This window comes from Elgaria multicarinata, chromosome 9 (genome assembly GCF_023053635.1).
Source record: "Elgaria multicarinata webbii isolate HBS135686 ecotype San Diego chromosome 9, rElgMul1.1.pri, whole genome shotgun sequence".
Taxonomy (NCBI): Eukaryota; Metazoa; Chordata; class Lepidosauria; order Squamata; family Anguidae; genus Elgaria; species Elgaria multicarinata.
In genome coordinates, this window is record NC_086179.1 from 56583175 (window position 1) to 56607047 (window position 23873).

The following is a 23873-nucleotide window of genomic DNA, read 5'->3' on the forward strand; positions in this document are numbered from 1 at the left end:
TAATTTTCTTTTACTTCCTCTTTTTACTTTTGACCAGAGTTCTGTGTTACATCTAAAGCTGGAGAAGTTTGATTCATTAAAAAAAAAATTGATCAAACTACAACTTTTTGAGGAGTGAAGGGAAGAAGAAGAAGAGATCTGTTGCAGAAGTACCCTTCTGCTTGTAGTAAAGACTCAACCCGTCACTTTCATTTGTGTTGCTATTACAGATAATGAAAACTCTTAAAACAGGGATTGGATTTTAATTGACAAACAAGCAGCTCCTTTTTGTGTGTACACTTGGCAAGCATCTATTGGAAACGGTACATATCTAATCAGAAATTCTGGCAACTTGAGGATCCTTAAGAACCCTTCCAAGCTATTTGATACTAGGAAAGCAGATGCAACTTACCAAGACCTCTCCAGTTTCATGCTCACGCAGAACAAAGCTAAGCATGTCTGTTCTTGGGCCTGCCACCAACCGCAAATAAAGAGGATGTTCAGTTTCGGAGAGCTTGCACATATAAACTGTAGACAAGAAGATTACAAAAGAAAAAAAGTAGAAATGTGTACAAGATCTCTGTTGAACTAGGACCAAAATGCATGCATGCATAAAAGACCCCAAAACTAAAATATTACTACATTATACAAATGGAGAATTATGACCCAGCTATGATAGAATGATGCATATGAAGAATTATAATTCGGTAATTTACTGCATGGTTCATTGCATTAATCTCCTGCCTTTCCTCCCAGCAGCTCGAGGCTGCATACATGACCCCTGACCTGCACCCTTTTATCTTTACAACAACCCTCCGAGGTAGGCTAGATTGAGAATTAGTGAGCTTCATGACAACTGTATGAAACAAATCCGAAACAGAAGAAAAAAACTGTCCAAAACTATATATACAATAGAGATAATATAGAGGAGGGGAAATGTGTTTCAAGACAGAAAGCTAGTTAACTATAGGGAAGCAGTGAAGCCTCTTATTTAGAACTGAGAAACTATAGGTACCAGCTTCAAAACAAGCCAGGATATTGAAATAACTTCAAAATATGGTTCAATATCCCAGATTGTTCTGAAACTGATAACCATAGTTTTCTGGTTTGGATGAACCAGGAAACAATGGTTAATTAGAGGCTTCATGGTTTGATTATGGAAGGGATGAACGAATGGCTGCAAAAGGATCATTCACATCTCTGTGGCCAGAGAGAGAAAAAGAGATGCATTTATTCTTTTGAAGGCTTCATAGGTGATTTGTCTGCCAGTGCTGCATCCCAAAATTTGATAATTCAATGGCAGGAGTGAGGCCTGTGTGCGTATGTAGAAAGGGCCCCCAGTCCCCCAAAAGTTGTCCACTCCTGCTCTGAGCAGATACCATTTTGAATGAGGCTTTATGGGCATGTGTAGACCAATTGTTATCCTGGGGATTGTCCCTGTGTGTCCAGATGACGCACAGGGGATCCCTCCATTTAGCACAGGGGATCCCTTTTAGCCCAATTCTTACCGCTGACTCAGGATCACCCCGAGATTGCAGGAGATGTGGGCACCCGTCCTGGCTTCGTCCCGCCTCCTCGCAAGTAAATGCGAGGAGGTGGGAACTGGGCACAGGGCATGGAGCTCTTCAGGCGCTCCATGCCCATCAGGGGGGAGCGTTTTTTAAAAAAACAAAAACTAACTTTTAGTTGGAGCGCATGTGCGCTCATCCTTCTGTAAAAAAAGAAAATGGTGGGCACGACATCCCTCTTTCCTCCCAGGATGTCGCGCGTGCGTCTAGACAAAGGGGAGTATCTTGCGAGCAGAACATTGCAAGATCCTTTCTCCTCCCTCCCCTGGTCTAGACATGCCCTTTGACTAAAGGTGTTATGAAGCAGCTAGGTTGTACAGAGCCTCTTTAGTTGCAAACCCGTATGTTTTTAACTTGCACAGCAACCCGTTAGTATACAAGAAACAGATGAATATACAATATATATTGATCTTTTGTCTTCATTTAAAATCAGTCCACTATGCTGAATAAATAACTCTAATCTTTCCCAAGACCCTCCACTCTCAAAAATCATGGTTTAACTCCCAAATATGACAGAGAGTGGATATAAGAAACTGAACCTCTTTCTCTAGCCCACCCACCTTGCTCATTTCTTCACCAACATTCAAAAGATCTAGTTGCATACCTTGATCTTCTTTGTGACAACGTTTATAAAGTGCAAACTTGGCAGGGTTATCAGCCACCAGGAACTTTTTGAGCAAGGCCTCAATAACTTCACGGACAGTGTTAGTACTGCTGATATGAAGAGTATTCATGTAGCCATTAGGCAAATAGAAAGTTGCCTCGTTGTGGTGGTGGTTGTTGATGCGTTTCCCTGGATTCATAGAATCCCGTACTGTGATGGGTCTGCACAGTTCCATCTGAACTTTGATGAAGCCAGTGTATACTCCGCTGGAGTTCTAAAATATAACCACACACACACACACACACACACAACAAAATAGCATTCATGTTCTCCAAATATCTAGAAGCTCAAAGAATAGATTACATTTCCTCCTGGCTGCTAGAGAGAGAGGGGGGGGGGAGAGAGAGGGAGGGGGGAGAGAGAGGGAGAGAGAGAGAGAGAGAGAGAGAGAGAGAGGGAGAGAGAGAGAAAGAGGTCTACTTTAGAGACTGCCATTTAGATCCCACCCTCCCACAATTGTCTCACAGTGGGAGGGGCCGTGGCTCAGTGGTAGAGCACATGATTTGCATGCAGAGGGTCCTAGGTTTAATCTCCAGTACCTCCAGGCAGAGCTGGAAACATTCCTTCCCGAAATTCTGGAGAGCTGCTGCCAGTCAGTGCCAACAATGCAGGGCTTGATGGACCAATGGTCTGATTTAGTATAAGGCAGCCTCCTAATGATTATACTGCCTGGTCATTAAGTAAGAGCTGGTGCCTGAATTTACTTGTTTTTATCTTTCCTCCTTATTCCATCTTCCTTTTGTCGTCTGGCTAATTAGACTGGAAACCGTTATGGTGGATCCATAATGGTTGCATGAAGCTTAGGAGTATTTTAAGCACAAATACACACAAGGTGGAGAAATAAATACTGGTAGTATTAGTATACTGTAATATAAACATATTTTCTAAGTTCACTTGCCAAAAACACTACAGGGATGATTTAATGTAGCTCTCCATCCACCTTTTTGCAACTACTCAAAATAAAAATCATATAGAAGTCTTACCAATGTCATCTTTAGCTTGTCTGTAACATCTGAATTGTACATTTGGACTTTTTCCTTGATTGCTTCTTTGGTGAGGTAACTGTGAGTTTCTCTTTCTTTCTGGACATCCTAAATCAAAACAGATGGAGGATTTCAAAGATACAGAAAAAATGTACTACATAATATTATTTACAATAAATGCTAGTTATTTATTACATTTATATCCCACTTTTTTTTCTTTTTCTTTTGGAAGGAACCCAAGCCAGCTTTCATGGTCCTCCTCCTCTCCATTTTATCCTCATCTAAGAGTCAGTGACTGGCCAAAAGTCACCCAGTGAGCTTTATGCCCAACTAGGGATTAGAATCTAGATCTCCCAAGTCCCAGACCAATACTCCAACTATTCCACCACTCTAGCACTTTATTAATAATAGTTGTCTATTGAGTATCTAAAAAGTCTAGTATTGTACAGAAAAACTTGTTAAAATATAGAGCTATATACCAAGGCTACAGTGTAACTGTATGTGTTCCATTTACATTCCACGCTACAGACGTATACATGTTTATGTATGTCTGCAGTGTACCTCTTATCACATGGCTTTAGATGAGATGGAGCGGAAGAATAAGTCTCTTACACTTCTACTCAGCACAGTTCTGTATTATCTGAAGCCTAAAAGGGCACATACACACACACTTCAGGACATGCAATGAGTAGGTGAATTTCTAGGCTTTGGACAAGATGCAGAAGTACAAGTCATAGCAACTGCATTATAAAAGGGCTTGCAAATGGAGAAACAGAATAGTATAAGTGATGATATGGAGGCATGATTCAAAACGCCCTGTTCAAATGTCTGCTTAGCTCTAACGTGAGCTAACCAACAGAGCCATGGTGCAAAGCTAAATGTCTCTGAGGTCCTTGGAAGGACAGGATACAAATTACCCACAGCAGGCTCTCATGTCGTGCGATCCAACCCACTGTCTAGGACCCCAACCAAAGCATTTTAGCATTTTTCAAATGAAGACCTTGGGGTGTGTGTGTGTGTGTGTGTTTTTAGCATTCTTCAAATGAAGATGAATCCTTAATCTTTAGGCTCTCCGGGGGAGGGGGTCGTTTCTCCCCCAAATGAGATCCTGCCCACCAAATAACTCAAAAGCAATTATGAAGAGGCACTAATTACATGGCTACTTAATACTTATTGGATTTCCACTAGCCAGATATAGCCTTGCTGTAAAAGAAAGATCCCAGCGCTCCCAAGGTATTTATTGCAAGTGGCATATTGATTCTTGCAGTCCACTATAAATCCATTCCTTACACAAAGGATATATATGAAAAAAGCATTTTTCTCAACCCATGCTAAAAAGTAATGATATAAATACGTTTTCCATCATTTGCACAAATACCATATATAGTATGAAACTGTTTTAGCTCTCAACTTTAGTGAACTGAAACATCTATTTAATTGTCTTAGTTTAAAAGTTATCTAGTCCTGCACATCTAATACAGAACCAAGATACTCAAAACATGGCCAGGAATGATATTGGACATGAATGCTTCAAACAAACTGCGTCCACTTCATTATATGTAGGCATGTGCTCCGCTCCGATTAGAAGCGTAGAAGCAGGAGCGAATTGGCCTGCTCCGCCTTGCCCAGAGGCGGAGTAGAAGCGGACCGCGGACCCCTAGAAGCAAGGCGAAGAGAAGCGCCCATTTTCGGAGCGCTCCGGTTTCCGTGGTCCGATCCGATCGCCATCTTGAAACATTTCGCCCATAGGATTGCATTGTGGAAAAGAAAGGGGGATAACTGTGTTGTTTTTGAAGCTATCTTTCTGAAAATTCTTGTGCTTGGAGAGTTGTGGATGGGGGTCATTTTGAGCCTACTCTCAGCTCTCTGTGTGCTGCGGTTCGTGTGCTAGAATTTTTTAAAAAACCAGCAGGAAAAATACCTTTTCCGAAGGGCTGAGGGGCAGAGTCAACTCCCGGTCATGATCACATGATCTCAAAGTTGGAGGAAGGGATAGGCAAAACGGGTAACTTGGGATTCTGGGAACTTCTCTTTCTTAGTCTGAACGGACTTTTCCCAGTGTATTTTAAAACAGTAGCCCCACCAAATGCACAAACACAACCTGAAATCATATACTAAGCCAATAATAAGAGATAGAAACACAGCACTGCTACCCACCCTAACTTTGGGGAACAACTGAAAAGATGTGGTGCAAGGGGATGAGCTCCCCTAGGGCATCCCATGTGGACGTGCCCCCACTCTCTCCTGTACTTGGAGGGCAATCAGAGCCCTCCAAAGAGAGTAACCCGGTGGAGCAATGCCTATCATGAGTTGAAGTGAGAGTTCTACTCCTCAGAGCTCTCGTGGTGAAGCAATGGCTTTCATGAGTTGAACTGACAGCGTTGCTTCTTAAAAGACTGGTCACTAGGACCAGTCAAATTGGCAGCTGCTTCCCCCTCCCCTGGGCACGTCCCCCTATTGCTGGTAAAAGACAGATATAGCCTTTTAAAAAAAGTTCTTGTTTATTTCAGCAACACTGCTGCTTTTAATTCCACCCCTCCTTTGTTTATTTATTTATTCCATTTTATATGCATTACTGGCTTATCCTTGGCTCACTTCCTTATGCCCCCAGAAATGTCTGCTGCCTGCCTGCCTTCCCTCCCTCCTCCCCTGCCCGCCTCGCAGGGATGTTGTGTGTGTCTGGCTTTGACTCAGGGGAGAAGTCCTTCCTGCGCTCACTTAGAGTTTTGGAAGTTCCAAATCCATTTTTCAAGTGTGGAAGAAGATTCATATAGGTTTATCTCTACTCCCCAATTCATGGCATCTTGGGATTTCCTTTGAAATGGCCCCATTGAGATGTCTGCAGGTTTAAGCCCCGCCAAAAATCAGGGGATGATGGGACTGCCTTGAGTCTGGGCGTGCGTGTGTATCTCTGGATAAGCTATCATGGTGGTGAGTTTGAGGTTTCTAACATGCAAATTGACAGAGCTATCGAAAGGGGTGTGAATGGGGTGTTGGATTTTCATAAATTCCCCAAAAATTAGTTGATGATGGGACTGCCTTGAGTCTGGGTGTGCGTGTGTATCCCTGGATAAGCTATCATGGTGGCGAGTTTGAGGTTTCTAACGTGCAAATTGACGGAGCTATCGAAAGGGGTGTGAATGGGGTGTTGGATTTTCATAAATTCCCCAAAAATCAGGGGATGATGGGACTGCCTTGAGTCTTGGCGTGCGTGTGCATCCCTGGATAAGCTATCAAGGTGGCGAGTTTGAGGTTTTTAACGTGCAAATTGACGGAGCTATCGAAAGGGGTGTGAATGGGGTGTTTGATTTTCATAAATTCCCCAAAAATCAGGGGATGATGGGACTGCCTTGAGTCTTGGCGTGCGTGTGCATCCCTGGATAAGCTATCATGGTGGTGAGTTTGAGGTTTTTAACATGCAAATTGACGGAGCTATCGAAAGGGGTGTGAATGGGGTATTGGATTTTCATAAATTCCCCAAAATTCAGGGGATGATGGGATTGCCTTGAGTCTTGGCGTGCGTGTGTATACCTCCATGAGGTGTCATGGTGCCAAACGTGAGGTTTCTAACTTTCACAGAAAAAAAGTTGTATACTTTTTTAGCTTAATGCAAGCCTATGGGGGGAAAAACGGAGCTCCGATCCGGATCCAGAGCTCCGCAGCGGAGCGGGCATGGGCGGAGCGGGGGCGGAGCGAAGTGGCCCGATCCGCAAATCGCGGATCTGGAAGAGAAGCGGAGCGGGGGGGGGTTCCGTGCACACCCCTAAATTTATATGTGTATCAAGATCCTAACTCCTAACATTTTTGTGTGTTGGCTATTCTAAAAGCCATTAGGAACATCGAATTCTGGTAATACCAAACACTCAGGGCCAAAGGTGAGCAACTTCTGGCCTTCTTGCTGTTTTGGCCCACAATTCTCATCAGCTCTACCCAGGCCAATGGTGAGGGATGGTGTGAGCTGGAGGCCAAAACATCTGTAGCATCACAAGTTCTCCACCACTTCAACAGTTTCTCAAAGCTTTCACCACTAAAAGCATTACTTGATCAGATCATATGAATGGGGGCAATGGGACAAACTTGTATCTGGTGTTCTTGATATTATTATTATTAGTAGTAGTAGTATCTTGCCTTTTGCCCAATGATAGGCCTCAAGGCGGCTTTACAAAATTCAAACATATAGAGTTAAAACCTATAAACCTATATTCAAGTTAAAAATATAATTAAACATGTTTCAATATCAAAACATTTAAAATACATAACAATTTTAAAAGTCCTAGGCATAGATGGAGGTCCAGATTATTCACCAAAGACCTGCCGGAACAAAAAAGGTTTTGCCTGCCTCCTAAAGCACATCAAGGAGGGAGCCAGTCTAGCTTCCCTGGGAAGAGAGTTCGAGAGCACTGGAGCAGCCACTGAGAAGGTCCTCTCCCGCGTTCCCACCAGGCTTGCCTACGATGGTGGTGGGACTGAGAGACGGGCTTCCCCTGAAGATCTCAGAGGACGGGCAGGCTCGTAAGGGAGAATACAGTCTTTCAGATAACCTGGACCCGAGCCATATAGGGCTTTATAGGTGATAACCAACATTTTAAAGGGGTAAAGCTAAGATGAGGTCTAAAAGCATATAGTAATCATTACATTTATATCAAACACAGTCACACACTTACTGCAATCAAAACCTGTTTATATATGAGCTAGTTTTGTGACATCCTGGGAGAGCAAGCAGCCTGATTTCATGCAACCTACTGTGGAAATTTCTACTACAGAAAGTCATGATATAAAGAGCACTAAAAATGTAACATAATTTGTTTGTGTCTGCCTGTGTGTGAGAGAGTAAATGAAAGAGACTTATATGTACTTGTGATACTAAAGTAACCGAACAAGTTTATCATGATCTCATTCCAAAACCACCGGTTTTGTCATACCCTATATGGCTGTGTTTTAACTGCTGGCATGGAACCCAGTTCTAAACAGAGTTGGTTGTTTAAAGTTTGAAAGCTAAACTGCAAGAACAGCATTTAGACTCCTGGCACTTGATTTACATCAAGAGGCACAGCAGGTTACCAAAAATGAAAAGAGTTTTTTATTTTGCCCGGAACATAACTTTTGTACAGGCTCATCATACAGTCTTTTGTAAATTATTCAAAACAACTTTGCATGTAAATGAGTAAGTTATATGACACACCTTTCTGATCAGAATCCTGTCACATGTTCAGCACCCTAGAATGATGTCCTTTGTTCTCTGTGTGAGTGTGTCTGGATTCGAACCCGGAAAGTCTAGTTATCACATTTTGCATCCCCTTTTCCTCCAAGAAGCTCAGACTAGCCTACATGGGAGCTATCCACCCAATGAACACCAAACACTACCCACTGGCTGGCTGGCTGTGATGCAGTAGCACACTTTGGGGGCTCTTACAAAGAAGCAGTTATTCCATGGCAGACCCTCCTACACTCTGTTCCCCACCCACCCACGGATTTTTTTTCCACCTGAAAAACTGAACAATTTTGGATTATGAAATTTTTTCTTTTATAATGATGAATAAAATGTTTAAGATGAGATGTTCATATATTTCTACCCAATCATTACTCCCTAATATTTTTGTTTAAAAAACATTTTAATAGGAAGACTTTTATAGGAAAATTAGAAATATAAAATTTCCCAAAATTATGAACCATGGGAGAAAATACTTTTTAAATGCTTGGCTACCATTCCTAATAGGTAAGAGACTCTTCCCCGGCTAAAAGCTCTCTCTAGCTTTTCCTTCAGACCAGATTTCACAAAAATCCACCCCAACAATTCATCACAGATGGGAACAGATGCGGGATATCATTCTACCTTCAGCATGTCCTGTTTTTTTTCCCAGTTTCTAGGATGATTCAGATGTTTCAGGGACTACTTGCTGAAGTTCCCTCCAGTCATACATAAAATAGGAACCAAGAACACATTACGTATAATTTTATTTTCTCATAAAATTACCTTGCTTGGTATAATAAATTTAAACGTATAGTCTATTCAGACAATAACTATATATTTATTGAGTTTGCTTTTATATTTGCTTTAATTGTAATGATAATGTTATGAGCTAACAAAGTTATATGGAATACAATTGTAGGTACCTAACATAACGAAGTGGCTTTATATCTGTAAAGAACACTTAAAAAATAGTTTATTTTTCAATTTTTCCAAAAATTTCCCATTTCCCCCCCCAAGGGGCCACCCCCATTTTTTTCAAAATTTCTGGGAATTTTACATCTGTACCGCTGAACATTCTACCATTGCCCTAGTCATGTCACTGTGGAATGATAAATGAACTTATCTTGAGTTGAAATGGCTGATCTGTTTCTCATGTAATGGCTAGCTGTGGCCATTAGTTAGCTGTGGCCAGGCCGGAGCGACTAGGGTTAAAATTCTTAAGTTGTTTAACGCTAAACAACCCAGAATGCCAGGTCGGATGTAAAACAGAAGCGGTGAGTACATGGGAGGCAACATGCGTGCTTGCTCCCATTGTACCCTGGCAATTCATGGGTTAAACAACCCATGAAGTGCTGCTACAGAACCCTTCCTGCCTCATCTACTTGGAATCCTAATGCCCAGTATCCCTCTTCCCACTCTGGCACAAACCATGCAGTGGCAGGGTCTCAATGGTTACACAAATTATTATGAACAGAAAATCTCCAACTGCTTTAAATGATATTTATATGCATGAGCTGAAATGTATTTTGGAAGCTGCAGTGACAATGGTTTTGAGGAAAACCAAGTATTAAGTAATAATAAGTTACACTTGACTTATCTTCTGCAGTGGAAGTAAAACAAACCACACATGCATTGCCTTTGGACATAAGCCACCGAATCAGGTTGCAAATAAGCAAGTTATTCTACTAACTCCGGAAAGAGGCCATCAGGAAACCCAGCGAGAGTGGCTTTGTTCTTAAGAGTACATGGAATAATGTGTGTTGATTTTGTAATTCAAGGTTCAAACACTTTCTTCTTCTTTTTTAAATAGCAACTTCCTTATTTGCATGTTCAGGAAATCAGTCACAAGGAAATGCTGATGCTGCTCCACCCTTCCTTCAAGTCAAAATTAAGATTTCAAGGTAGAACTTTATAAAGCTCACCATCAAGGCATGTGGAACCGATTGTGCCTTGTGTGGAAAAATGACGGACATCTACAAAATAGTCACCATTTGTCAAAATTTGAGACCATTTTCAGTAATATAAATGACTCAAACTCAACAATATATATTGGGTTTAAAGCATAGTGGATTTTTTAATTTTTCGTTTCCTTCAATCACTATGTTTGCTTTGTGTTTACCATGCTATTCTTTGCAATCATGAAGGCTACGACTCTTAATTTTTAAAGAATTTTAAATTAAACATCAGCAACCAAGGCATTAATTTAAAAGCCCATTTACAGACAAATAGTTAAAATACGAAAACTAAAATGATCATTAGAACAGAGTAAGATCCATCTGACGTAACATTCTAATAGTGGCTAGAACCTTGAGGCCCAGTAATGGGCAAAAGGCAGGATACAAATAATAATAATAATAATAACAACAACAACAACAACAACAACAACAACTCCACCCAACTGGACACAATGCCACTGGTGAAAACATTCCTACTAAGGGAGTATATGATAATGGTTGCAATTCAAGCACAGCAGTAAACACATTCTCTCTCCACATGCCACTCATCTTTGACTTTGCACCTTGGGTGTGTTCCATTTTTAGCAAACAATTCCTAGCATGTTAGGAAGAGCGTAGCAAATCTTAGCTCATCAGCTGAGTATTCCATTCATCTGTCCTGGTATTTTTCACTTCATATTATTCAACAGCTCCTTAAAGTCATGATGTGATCTCAACAATATAATTAAGATACTGGAAGTCAGAATACAAATTATATGATTGCTTTCCACTTCTAAACATTACAAGAGATCATAGCCATCACATTGTAAAAAATTATCTCTACAACTAGAAGAGCTGTTTTTGCTTGGGTCAACTGGAATTTAATTTTTCAGGTTAATCACAGAAGCCTATGGAAAACACTTTGGGTGGTATAATGAACGCACTCTGCTTTTCTTCTCAGTTATCTACAACAACTATCTTTTTCACAGTTTATTCATCCCAAGCCAAAAAAGCTACACAGAGTGTACACGATTATCACTCCAACAGCAAATGTTGACACAAGAAGGCAGCTCCATGGCGCACCAAACTAGCCACCTTCTCATGCACCACTAAGATCCTATCCTAGATACAGTATGACAACAGAAATATTTACTCAAGCCTTTTCCCTAACTACTACAGGCACTGCATGAGCATATGTCTAGATGCCATGCTTACTAGAAATAAAGAATTTTTGGCCCAGTTAACTTTTGGCAGCCAATTTCAAGACTCTCTGGGCAGCAGAAAATTAAGTATTGTTAGGGCTAGTAAGAGAAAAATCAACAACCTCATTTGTACTAGAAACCTCTGATAGAATATTTGCAAGAGTTAGAAAAAATATTTATATGTTTGTGGATTTCACATATAATCTGTGGTTCTAATACACAATACTGTGCTGGCTAAAGTGAAGTAACAGATAGTCCATACGTCTGCCATGAAGAATGCCTTAAATGGAATATGGCCTTAAATGTTTTGTATATGTGTTTTTACTAGTTGTATTGTATTGTTTCTTAAGTTTGTGATGTTCTGTTACTTTTTTTGTTCGGTAGAAAACAATAAAAATTGTAAAACTGGAAAACTTTTTCCTGAACTTGCTAATGTTTCTGTCACAAAGACTGAAACTTAGGGTATGACTCAACTGTGATCCAGTGCTACGGTAGCACTAATGGTGTTGCGCTAGTGCAGGGATGCAGAACCTCTGGCCTACAAACTTAATCCGGCCTGTGGAGTTTCCCAATCCAGTCCACAGAGCCTCTTGGGGTTCCTCCAGGATTCCTCGAGGGTTGGGGTTTGGCTTCAAGCCCTGCTCCCTGGTGGGATCCCCTCCGAGGGCATTCCTCACTGTTTGCTCTAGGACCTAATAATCTCTCACTGTGGGACCCCTGGAGATAACAGCAGGATATGTGGGGAAGTGGGAGTCAACCATTTTGGGATGCACAGGAGAACATCTTCAGATTTAGTAATATTGTGAGATTATGAGGTCTTAGAGCAAACCAGGGAACGCAGCTATAAAAGAGCAGATATACAACTAGGGAAACTGATATGTATGAAATAATTTTTTAAAAATAAAAACATAATTTCAGAAAAAATAAAGTTGCTAGAGACCAAATAGAGTGCAAACAGCATCCTGCCAAGATAAAAAGAATAAGAACTGTTGATAACTGGGAGTTGGAGGTGGTAATTTAACGTTTATGCCAAAGAGTAAACACACATTATATTGTTTATTGTACGTTTCATAGAAAGAGATGCCCAAAGATTTAATCTGAAACATAGAATGATCTCTAGATTGTGGTGAGAGTTACTAAGGGTGCAATCTTATGCATGTTTAAATAGAGAAAGTTCTGCAACTCCCAGCATTCCTCAGCCAGCATGGGCATCAATTGATGTTGCTGTGTGAAAAAAATCTATTATAGATCGCTCACCCAACTTGACAAAATCCATTCTCCTTTTTGAACAAGCATATTTCAAAAACAAAGTTAATTGTCGCTACTAAGTGACAATTTATTAACTCTCAAAGTTATGGTCCCTCACAATAAACAAGCTGTTTTTTACCAAACTATGCCACTGTAGTCATAAAAAACATTACACATAACATGATAGTACTCTTTCTATGAAACTTTAATCCCATGTGACTCACTTTTATTTGGAAATTAAATTTATCCCTTATTCTCAGCTTCAAGTAAGATTATTTTCCATAATCTTTAATTACTAATGGCAAGTACTATACTATTTTTAGATCTTGTTCTTCCAATATATAAACAAGAGACATTAGTTTGGCAAGTGAAGTATGTCTTTGAAGTAAAAACATACCCAACAAGGTCTTAATATACAGCATTAGATATTCCATTTCAGTTTGGGATTCAAAAGTTCGGATCTGGACAGTTGCATTTAATGCCTATCAAAATCAATGAGACAAGTTAGTTAGCTTTCAATTGGAACCAAGTGTAATTAGCTTCGACAGGATCCAATCCAGTGATTAAGGCTGCAATCCTATACCCACTTACCTGTAAGCACCACTGAAGTCAATGGGACTTACATTTACAGCACAGTTTTATATGTGACTCAAAAGTAACTGCAGTAACTTTTGTGGCTGCAAAAAAAACAAATGCTATTTTGGGTTGCATTAATAGAAATATAGCTTCCAAATCATGCAAGGTACTGGTTCCCCTCTATTCAGCACTGGTCAGGCCTCATCTTGAGTACTGCATCGAGTTTTGGGCAACCCACTTCAAGAAGGATGCGGACAAGCTAGAGGGGGTTCAGAGGAGGGCAACAAGGATGATCAGGGGTCTGGAAACAAAGCCCTATGAGGAGAGACTGGAAGAACTGGGCATGTTTAGCCTGGAGAAGAGAAGACTGCGTGGAGACATTCAAGTACTTGAAGAGTTGTCACACAGAGGAGGGCCAGGATCTCTTCTCGATCATCCCAAATTGCAGGACATGGAATAATGGGCTCAAGTTACAGGAAGCCAGATTCCGTCTGGACATCAGGAAAAACTTCCTGACTGTTAGAGCAGTACCAATTACCTAGGGAAGTAGTGGGCTCTCCCACAATAGAGACATTCAAGATGCAGCTAGACATCCATCTGTCAGGCATTCTTTAAGGTGATTTCCTGCATTGAGCGGGGAGTTGGACTCGATGGGCTTATAAAGCCCCTTTCAATTCTACTATTCTATGATTCAACCGGACTGTAAACAAAAAACAAAAAACGGTTAATCTGACACTGGCCATAAACCTGGAAATTGCTTACACAACTGAACCACCCACAATAATTATCATTTCAATTAAACTTAGTAGGAAAGATAAACATCAAAGAAGTTAGACCTCATGGTAAGACTAAAAAGACAAAGAATGATTTCTTGAGCATTTTCAGCACAATCCTATACCTCTCTACTTAGAAATAAGTATCACAGATGTCCCAAGTAAATGTGTACAGGAATACCACATCAATTTACAACATTGCCCTGTTCGAATAGCAACACAGAAAAACTCAGAGCAATGTCTCTTTCATTGGATAGGAGTTCACTATTCACACACTTTTCACAATAAAACAGATGATTGCTAGCAAGATTTACTTTCTAAACTCCTCTTACTTATTTGACACCTTGTTCCTGAAATCATTCTAGGCTTTGTGTTTCAAAACATTACTAAGACTCTCAAAAGTAATCTAGTGATCATTTGTTTTCATGAATCCTACAGTATAAGACCTTTTCCCTTTCCTCATGTTGTGCTTTCAACCTTATTTTTCTCCAATGTACTGACAGGCAGGCAACAGTCATGAAATTGGGGCCACCATCATGTTTGGGATGGTGTGAACAACGTGCCCTGATAGCATCCCATGTCACCTTGAGCAGACCTTCTAGGAAGCATTCCCAATTCTCCACCATCCTGAGCTTCCCTAACATGGCCACCATATTCACTTTCTGTATGATCTGGATGTAGCCCAATGGGGGCCAGCTACTCAGGGCAGGCATCTACAGTCTCTAGGCCCCAGCAGTTGCCTGAGAATGACATGTGGTGGCGCTAGGCCAATACAGAACAGATTAATCGAGTGATCTGGCTAAAAGAATTGCTCCAGACTATATTTGACTGTGTAAAGTAATCTGTGGAATTAGGGACCCACAAATTTAGATGATTTATTAATAAGCCTTTATTTGTGGTTGCTGCAACTCCCCCTACCAAAAGTCCTCAAGGGAGGGGTACATCTCTATTTGTGCTAGCGTTACAGAAGACTTGTGCTGCTTTCGCCTTCTATAAAGAGAACACACAAGGAGAGTTTCCTCACCAAAGCTTTCTGCAACTCACAGAAATGTGTGTGGGGGGGGGGAGTTCACAAAACGAGAGGATGGTTATTGGCAGCCTGGCACAGGGATTTGTGGAGCCCTGCATGAAGCCACATTATAAGAAGTGAGGGCTTCCATGGGTCTGGGATACACACCCACACCCACCAATTTAGCATAAGCATAACCACATTTAAAAATACTTACAACACATTGCCATTATATTTGTTACTGCTAGCCACACAGTTAACTCGCACCTACAGAAGCCAGAGTCCATTTTAAGAGTAGTTTGTGATATGATACATGCAGGCGTTAACTCCCACGCAAGGGCTGTAAATCACATGAGGAGACTGCATACATACATTAAATTCCCTGCCTCAGATCTTTCCCCTCCAACACCTGGCAGGGCTGAGCTTCCAGGGACACAACAGAAGGGCTGGTGAGCATGGCTCTGCTCTCCCCTTTCATAGGGAAGAATGCCCACATAGGGTGACAGTGATCTGTTATTCAAAGTTGAAAGTCTCAGAGCACAGATCCCTGAACTCCAAAATCTCAGCAGCAGCTCCATTTAAATATGACCCATTTTAGGGCCTACTCTATAGCTGTGATAGTGGTGGGAAAAGACTAATTTCTCTACCACCTACACAATGTTGGCCAACATAACTCTTTTGAGTAGTCAGGGACCTACCTGGTACAGATCCAATGGATCAACAGTTGGAACTTTTGAAAGCCTGTTGTATTCAATTTGCATTATTACAGCTAAAATATTAGTGCTTTTAAGACCGTGTTTGGTTTTTATTATGTGGTTTATTATTGTATGCTGCCTTGGGAGGGCTTCTGCCCAGAAAGGTGACCAAGAAATATTTTAAATTAATTAATTAATAAAAATGAAATTGTTCATATCAGCTCTGACGTGAATGCTACTGTTTTGACAGAAGTCGTGATGGATGTAGCTATGACACCATCTGGACTTGTTGTTATGGACATTTTTCAGCTTGTGCAGCATGAGAATGCTGACAAGCTGCCTGGAGCATTGAGGCCTACCACCTGCTCTTTCGATCCTTACCCCACCTGGCTAGTGAAAGCTGCCAGGACTAGGTTTATGATACGGATGTTAGAACTGGTTGATCCTTCATTAAGAGATGGGGTAGTTCCAGCAGACCTGAAGGAGGCAGAAGTAAAACCACTGTCGAAGAAGCCAGGCAGATCTCTTGGCTATGGAGAATTATTAACCAGTTCCAAATTTACCAGTTCTGAGCAAGGTGGTGTCATGTCAACTCTAGACAGTTTTTACTGAGTACTAATGACAGGGCATCTCAATGGGGCCCCCACAACTCTGGAACTCCTTCCCCAGGGAGAGAGATATGACCATCACATTTAATCTGACACATTTATTCTGGTCTGCAGTACTTCAAAAATCTTTAGCTGCTGCTATGTGAGTATGTGTGTGTTTTAATTGTAATAGTATTTTCATGTTTCTAATTTTGTAAGCTCCCTTATGCAGTTAGTACATCCAGGAAGGGAGATTAAAAGTTGTTTAAATAAGTACCAACATTTCCAGATTAACACTACATTCTAGGGAGAGTGCTTCCAGTAGCTTTCATATCAGACATCTGGCTGCAACTTGCTTTCACACACAACTCCAAACCACTCTGTAGGTTCAGCGTTTGTGGTGTACCTCAGGCTGATCTCCTGTGTATCTCTGCAAACCGTTCTTGCCATGACTTTGGACGCTCTCTATCTCTCTCTTCAACATAATCTTGTCTCACTGATAATACAATTGTGTTCATTCCCCATCCCCCATCCAAGTTCCAGTGGTAACCTATCCTGTTCCCTCACTTCCTCATTTCATGTTAAACTCGAAGGCAATATTTCCAGTCTCATGATCTTGTGTTTTCTGTTTTGTCAACATGCAAATACTCTTTCTATGCAATTACTTCATAGTCTTGCATGATTGATGTTTGACTTATCAAGATCTCTGCCTGCTCCAACATCTTTACTGAAATTTATTGTGAGTTTCCTCTTGTTCTGTTTCTGCAGACATTCCATTTTGCAACTATTGGGGCTTTCTAAGAGCCACAGAATCTTTATTGCACCTTTCAATAAATACTACTATTTGACCCTCTCCACTGATAACCAAGGGTTCATCTACACCAAGCAGGATATTCCACTATGAAAGTGGTATGAAAGCGGTATATAAAAGGCAGGAACCACACTACTGCTTTATAGCGGTATGGAAGTGCACTGACAACTGTTGGGACCCCTTGACACATAACATATACCGCTTTCATACCGCTGTATCCTGCTTGGTGTAGATGTGTCATGGGCCCCAACAGTTGTCAGTGAACTTCAGTACCACTATAAAGCAGTAGTTAGATCCTGCAGTGCCCTTCAATACCACTATAAAGCAGTAGTGTGGCTCCTGCCTTTCATATACCACTTTCATACCTCTTTCATAGTGGAATATCCTGCTTGGTGTAGATGAGCCACAAGTGTTACTCACTGCTCCAAACAATACTGAGCTAGATGAACCAGGGGTCTGACTCAGTATAAGGCAGCTTTCAATATTCCTATGTCCCGGTGAGAGGGGATTGCTATCTCTACCCTGAAGTAAGGATGGAGTAGCTCAGCTCAGTCATCACTGGGGCAGGAACACCTACCCACACTGTCACAAGACCTCTTGGTATCATAAGGTGAGGGACGAAGACAGAGACAAATGTGGCTAAACCGTCACCCATCAAGGATGAAGACCAAAGAGAAGAATCTTTCAAACTCTTGAGGGACCTAGCTTGGAGCCTGATGAGAATGAGAAGGAAGCCAGGTTAGACAAACCATCTTCCATCCAGCTGAATAATCACTGGAAAAGTGGCCAGCTAAGATACTGTGTCTCTTCAGATCTTTTCATACACACAAAAGAAAAGGCAGGCAGGCAGGCATACAAGAAGCAGCACACAAAGCTTTAAATGGCTATGGTGCCAAATACCTTCTCTTATGGCCAGCAGTCCATGGCCTCTGCCCGGGTTCCTTTTTCCACTGCTGCAGGCTGTCCACTGGGTTCTGTGGGCCCCATACAAAGGAATGCCACCCTTTCTTTTTTAATACACTTCTGGTAACCATACATGGAAGAAATCCACAACTTGCCCTCTAGCTTTCTTTATGTCCCCCAAATCCTTCTCTCTCAATGCCCCCCCTCAAAAAACAAAACAAAAAACACCCTTGCTATGGAAAAACTCGGAAGTTGGAGGCTTTCAGACACCATCAGGCTGCAATCCTCTGCAGATCTTACTAGGAACTTAAGTACTGTTGAAGCCAGTGGGGAATTACTTCTGAGGAAGTAACTGAAACTTAAGTCTCCTTCAGCAGCAATACTAGGATGAGTGAGTCAATTAGTGGCTCCTCACTCACTCTCAAAACTGCTTCTTGGACATGTGCAATTGAGATCAACTGAACTTCCAAATAAAGAAATATTTAACGAGACTATAGGAAATGCAGGTGGTGAAGCTTTTTCCATTGCTTCATTTGCATGCCTGGAAAAGATTTTAAAAGATGCTAAATTTCTTTGTATCACGCAGCAGGTAGAAATCTTGTTTGAAGAGTTGAGGGCTGAGCCATAGCTAAAATAATGTTTCTTCTATTGGACATTCAGACTTGACTGTGAAAAGAGAATTCCTGCCACAACTGAATTCAGCCCTTCTTACCTTGGAGTAAACATATGTATAAGATTGGGATGCAAGTACAGTGTGCAAGGAAGATTCTCTTCCACTACTGTAGTGGAGCAGTTCCCTCAGGGTGCACTATTTCAAAATAAGTTTTCCAAAACATTTCTTTTTGAAATGCCCTGAGTACCCTTCCAATCTTCCACTAGTTTTTAAAATCTTTTAAAAGGTATGTTGAAAACCAATGGGCAAGTAATGTATCATAATAAATTTCACATGGAATTTCTGGATGGAAGCCATCCCATTTCAGTGACATTACTTTGTACACGTCATTCAGGTAGTGAGGATTTAAAATAATATTTTCTCAATAACAAAAATAAGTGATTCAAACTAAATTACAGTTGGGTATCAGCAATGAGAGGCCCCTGGATCAAATTCAGACCTATCTCTCCAATTACAAACCCATAGGTGAAGGTGGTGTCGAAGTGGCAGCTGCATCAATGAAACTGGCGACTTGCGGGAGGAGAGAATTGGGGCCTTCCCTCCCGTCATTCCCTTCTCAAAGTGTCCCTGTTGCAAAACCAATTGAACAAAAGTTCTTAACTGAATATACATTAAATATCATTTTAATTTTTTAATTTTTTTTGTAAACTGCTAGGGCATTTTAGGAATAGTACTATAAATATCTTTTTAATAATATACATGTTGAAACAGGTCCCTGAACCAAGGTTAGCTCAAAATTTCTCCAGGCTCTTGCAAGTATTGTTGATATAGGATGGTCTTTTTCATGTATAAATTTAAGGTACATGACCTAGTGATAATTTTTTTACGCATGGAATTTGCTCCATGACTATTAACCCATGCACTTAACCAAATGAAGTGAGTCATGTAATAGTAACAATGAAAGCCCTCTTCAGAACAAAAGTCTATATAAGGCAGTTCACTAAGGAAAATGTTCTCAAATAATCCACTATGTTTATCTTTGGGTTTTAAGTTAGTACCTGCAGGCTATTTTGAGTTTTATATAGGAAAGGAATTAAGAATTCAGCCAATTAGATCACACAACTGGCTGAACATCCTAATGCTCTGTTTTCATAAAGGGGAGGAGGGGAACTTGTTCTCATGACAAATACCGAGCCTCAGCAAATCTTTATGGCAGAGATGCAGAAATTGTCAGTGTTAAGATTTAAAGAGCTATTAAAGATTTAATAACAAATTTACTGACAGCAGCAAATTAATGATATCTAGGAAATGGAAGGAGCAAGGTGACTATCAAATAGAAGAATGGTATAAGGAAGTCTGGGATATTGCTATTAATGATAAGTTAACATGCAGTATTAAAGTTAAAAAAGGATTATTGAATCGAAATGATTTTGAAGAGATATGGAGATTATTTGTAGAGTTTGTGTTAATAAAGGGGAAAGGGTGTAAACCCTCACAAGAATCATTACAATGTTGGAAAGGAGAATAATGGTCCCGGGGGTGGGGTGCACTTATTATTATTCATTAGTATTTTATTATTAATATTATGTATTGTTATTATTATTTTGTGTGTATGTGTCAGTTAATTTGATGTCTGTTGTATAATGTTAAAATTTAAATAATTTTTTTTTAAAAAAAAAAAGATTTAAAGACCCTGTCAACAATTTTGCTCCAACCTCAGCAGTGCAAACTCAGGTAAAGTGAACCTTTGAATACCATAAGTAGATAATGATTTGGAGGCCAATTTTAAGAGCTCACTGGTTTAACACCAAGATAAACAATACTCATGCAATCAAAGCAGTTTGGAAAGTACAACACCCTGCATAATCAAGCATACCACTTGTTTTCAAGTTACCAGTACTTTGTCTGAATTTATTTGAGAAGACTAATGACACTAAGGAGACCAAGAAGAAATTAGTAATTAGCGCCTTCCACTGCCAAACCACAGATCACTCTTACTCCATTGCCAAACTACACTTGTTACTCCTATTCCAACCAGTATAAGGACCAACTGGGAATTTAACAGCTAACAAAGCAATTTTTCCTATTGCTGTTCTGAAGAATAAAACTGCTGTTTGCAAGATGTCATGCTTGGACAAAGGTACAATCAAAACTTATGAAGTCCTAAAACATCCTGTCTCTGAGCTAGATGATCTACCATAGAGTTTCTTCAACTTTATACTATATAGTTAGCCCTGGATCTCCACAGTACATAAAGCAAAAGTGAGCAACCTGCAGCCCTCGGTGAGTAATCTGTGGCACTCAGCCTAATTTCATGTAGCCCTTGGCTGAATTTTAAAAGCTCTCTGCTTGTGATCAGTTCAGACTTCTGGTTAGAGCAATCTATTCCTTCCCTGGCAGCCTGCTGTATGGGAAGAAAGAGGGTGAAAGAGGGAAAACAGAAAAAGAGAGAAAAGTAGGTGTCAGAAAGAGAAACGGGGTGACTTTTGGTTCTGGCCCTAAACAATGCTGGTTTCGGCAGTGCTCAACTGCCAACATGCAGACCCGACAGATTACCCATGAGGAAATGTGGCCTTCCAACAGAAAAAATGTCGCCTGCCCCAATATAAAGGGTACCAAGCTAAAATACTGAAAGCAGAAAGTCTGTATCCATGCAATATGGGAGCACAACCATACTGAGAACTTCCTACATTCAGAGACAGGTGGACTCTTGTCTATTACATGTGAAGATAACCAGGTTATTCAGGACTGTCATTCTTTCTTGGAGAGTCCTTTGTTTTGACTTCAAAAGATCTGGACATACGCACACATGCACACAAGCCTCAGGAAGTAAGCAGAATGAGAACTGCCAACAATTTGCCAATTCCCCAAGCATAAGATGGGCAGGGCACTGTAACTAAAGTGCTAGCAAATGGGTGGAGTGACTTCTATTTGCTGCTTCCATTGACCTTAATGCTGGCATGCTCTTCCCCTACTCCGTACAGCACACAAACTGCATCACAAACACATGCCTGCTTAAGAAGAACAAATGATCAAAGGCCCTACAAAAATCCCTACCTCCTGTGCACCTTAAACAATACAAATATAATTCATTGCATACAAACTAAGAAATATTGATCCAAACACTAAATTTGCTCCTGATCTATTCAAGGGGGAAAAGCTCAGAGCTGATTCGAGTCAAACTCTTTTACTAGTGACATCGAGAATTATTCTACTTGTGGAATCATTCAGCCTGCAGTAGTCATACAGGTGTGACCAGGTTATGGCTCAGCACACAAGCTATTGCTAATCCTTTTTCACTGACTTTGCATTAGTGTGTTGAACATATGGTGGACCCGTTATATGACCGGTCCATTGGGCAAGCACAATAGCTATGGATCAGGTAGCCACAGTTTCATCACATGAGAAAGGTTGAACAACTCCTTAGTTAACAAACAAATAGAAGTGTGTGTGTGTGCTTTTATAAGCAACTTTCAAATTCAATGGGGAAAAAAAGATAATGTAGTTCAGGCTGGTACCACATGTAATGCCAAACAGTTTGGCACTAGATGAACTAGACTTGTGTGTTTTCTACCCCCACCCCTTGCATATATTGTTTTAAATCAGTTATTTCCATGGAAAGCAGTTTGACATTACAGCTTGACCAATCAAACGGAGTTTACACAACCTCTACAAGCTGAAATCAACCATGGTTTGAAGGATTGTGCAAACTGCAGTTTCCTGTTAACTGGATGTGGAAATCAAAGAAATCATATGGCGCTCACATAATAGTTGAGCACACAGCTGTTAAAACCATCCTCAAAATTACTATTTTTTTTAAAAAAAAAAGATTAACAAACCATCACTCCAGATTTATCAGAACAGAGCCTCAAATTAAAGATACCGGATTACCCCCCCCTCCCACTATAATGCAGCAACCTTCAACCCTTTCTCCACAACCATTCCACTGGTTTCAACAACTCAGCAATTTTAGAACAACTGCACATTACCGAAGGCCTCCGCACTTCATCTGCAGGACTAATGCAATATCTGAATATTGTAGTCAATACAAAAGTTTCAGTGATTTGAGACACAATTTTCTCCCTCAGACACACCTAATGCCAAGTCTAAAGGAATATGAAAGAATTATTTAGCCCTTGATTCTTGGACTAAGAACTAACAACTGTAAAGCTCATCCTCTCTGCCTCTCTCAAATTAAATCAAAAGCTAGTAGTAGGAACATGTGGCCTAACCGTGTATTTTGCCAAATTCTGTGTTGCTAGTACCAAAGCTTCCCTTCCATATCCACAGACACTTTGTCCTTATGCTTTTAAAACTACAACCTTGTCCCTCCTTAATTCTCTCTCATCTTATCCCTGACCTTTGCTCCTCCAGTTCTGCCACCTCAGCTACCCAAAGATCTGATGTTCTCTTATTGACTACACATCCCCACCACCACCACCACCCCTTGCCCCAAGACTGCTCTTTACCTTATGTCTGGAAGTTGTAATTTCCTCCCAGCACACTTGAATGGTGCCACCCCTTTTTCTGCTCTCAGACCACAACTCACAGCCCTGCTTCCTTCTGTGAAAACTTTGGTTTAACCCTTTAGTCCTCTTCCCCAACAGAAATGAAGCCTAACCATACATAACTGTTCCTGCTTGCATTCATCCCTTGCTATCCTTACTTCTCACTTTATTTCTCCATTCCATTGCTCTTTTCACCTAAATTCAGATTGTGAGCTCCTTGAGACAAGGATCAGTCTTAATTATGTTATTCTTTAAAAAGCTGTGAACTGATGACATGTACAACTTAAATAAAGTGTAAGCAAAGATGCATCTTATGAAGTGGGCTATAATCTATGAACGTTTATGCCAGAATAAATTTGTTCAACTTTAAGGTGGCACAAGGCTCTTTGGGCCTGTTCCGATGACACTTCAGGCTCTGTGTTTAGCAAAACTGCACACAACACTTTAAGCCATGGTTAGAGTGGCTGCAGGTCTTACTGTGGCTAGTGAGTGAGCAGGATTTAGCAAAACGCATTGCACAAGACACCTTAAATCCTGCTGCCTAACCAAAAGCTTAACCAGCATGGTTTAAGTGGTCTTCTGAACAGGCCCTTTATTGTTTTTGCTGCAACAGACTAACACAGCTACCC

General features: G+C 40.7%; 1 protein-coding gene across 2 annotated transcripts in view; it reads right to left on the reverse strand.

The window, feature by feature from the left end:
* RASSF3 (Ras association domain family member 3) overlaps positions 1-23873 on the reverse strand; it is a 63223-nt gene that overhangs the window by 4476 nt on the left and 34874 nt on the right. For both annotated transcript variants that reach the window (XM_063133936.1, XM_063133938.1), the window contains 3 exons: positions 3195-3302; positions 2152-2425; positions 392-507 (listed from right to left, as the gene is read on the reverse strand). In XM_063133936.1, the coding sequence (XP_062990006.1) occupies positions 392-507; positions 2152-2425; positions 3195-3302 (498 nt within the window). The remainder of the gene's footprint in view (positions 1-391; positions 508-2151; positions 2426-3194; positions 3303-23873) is intronic.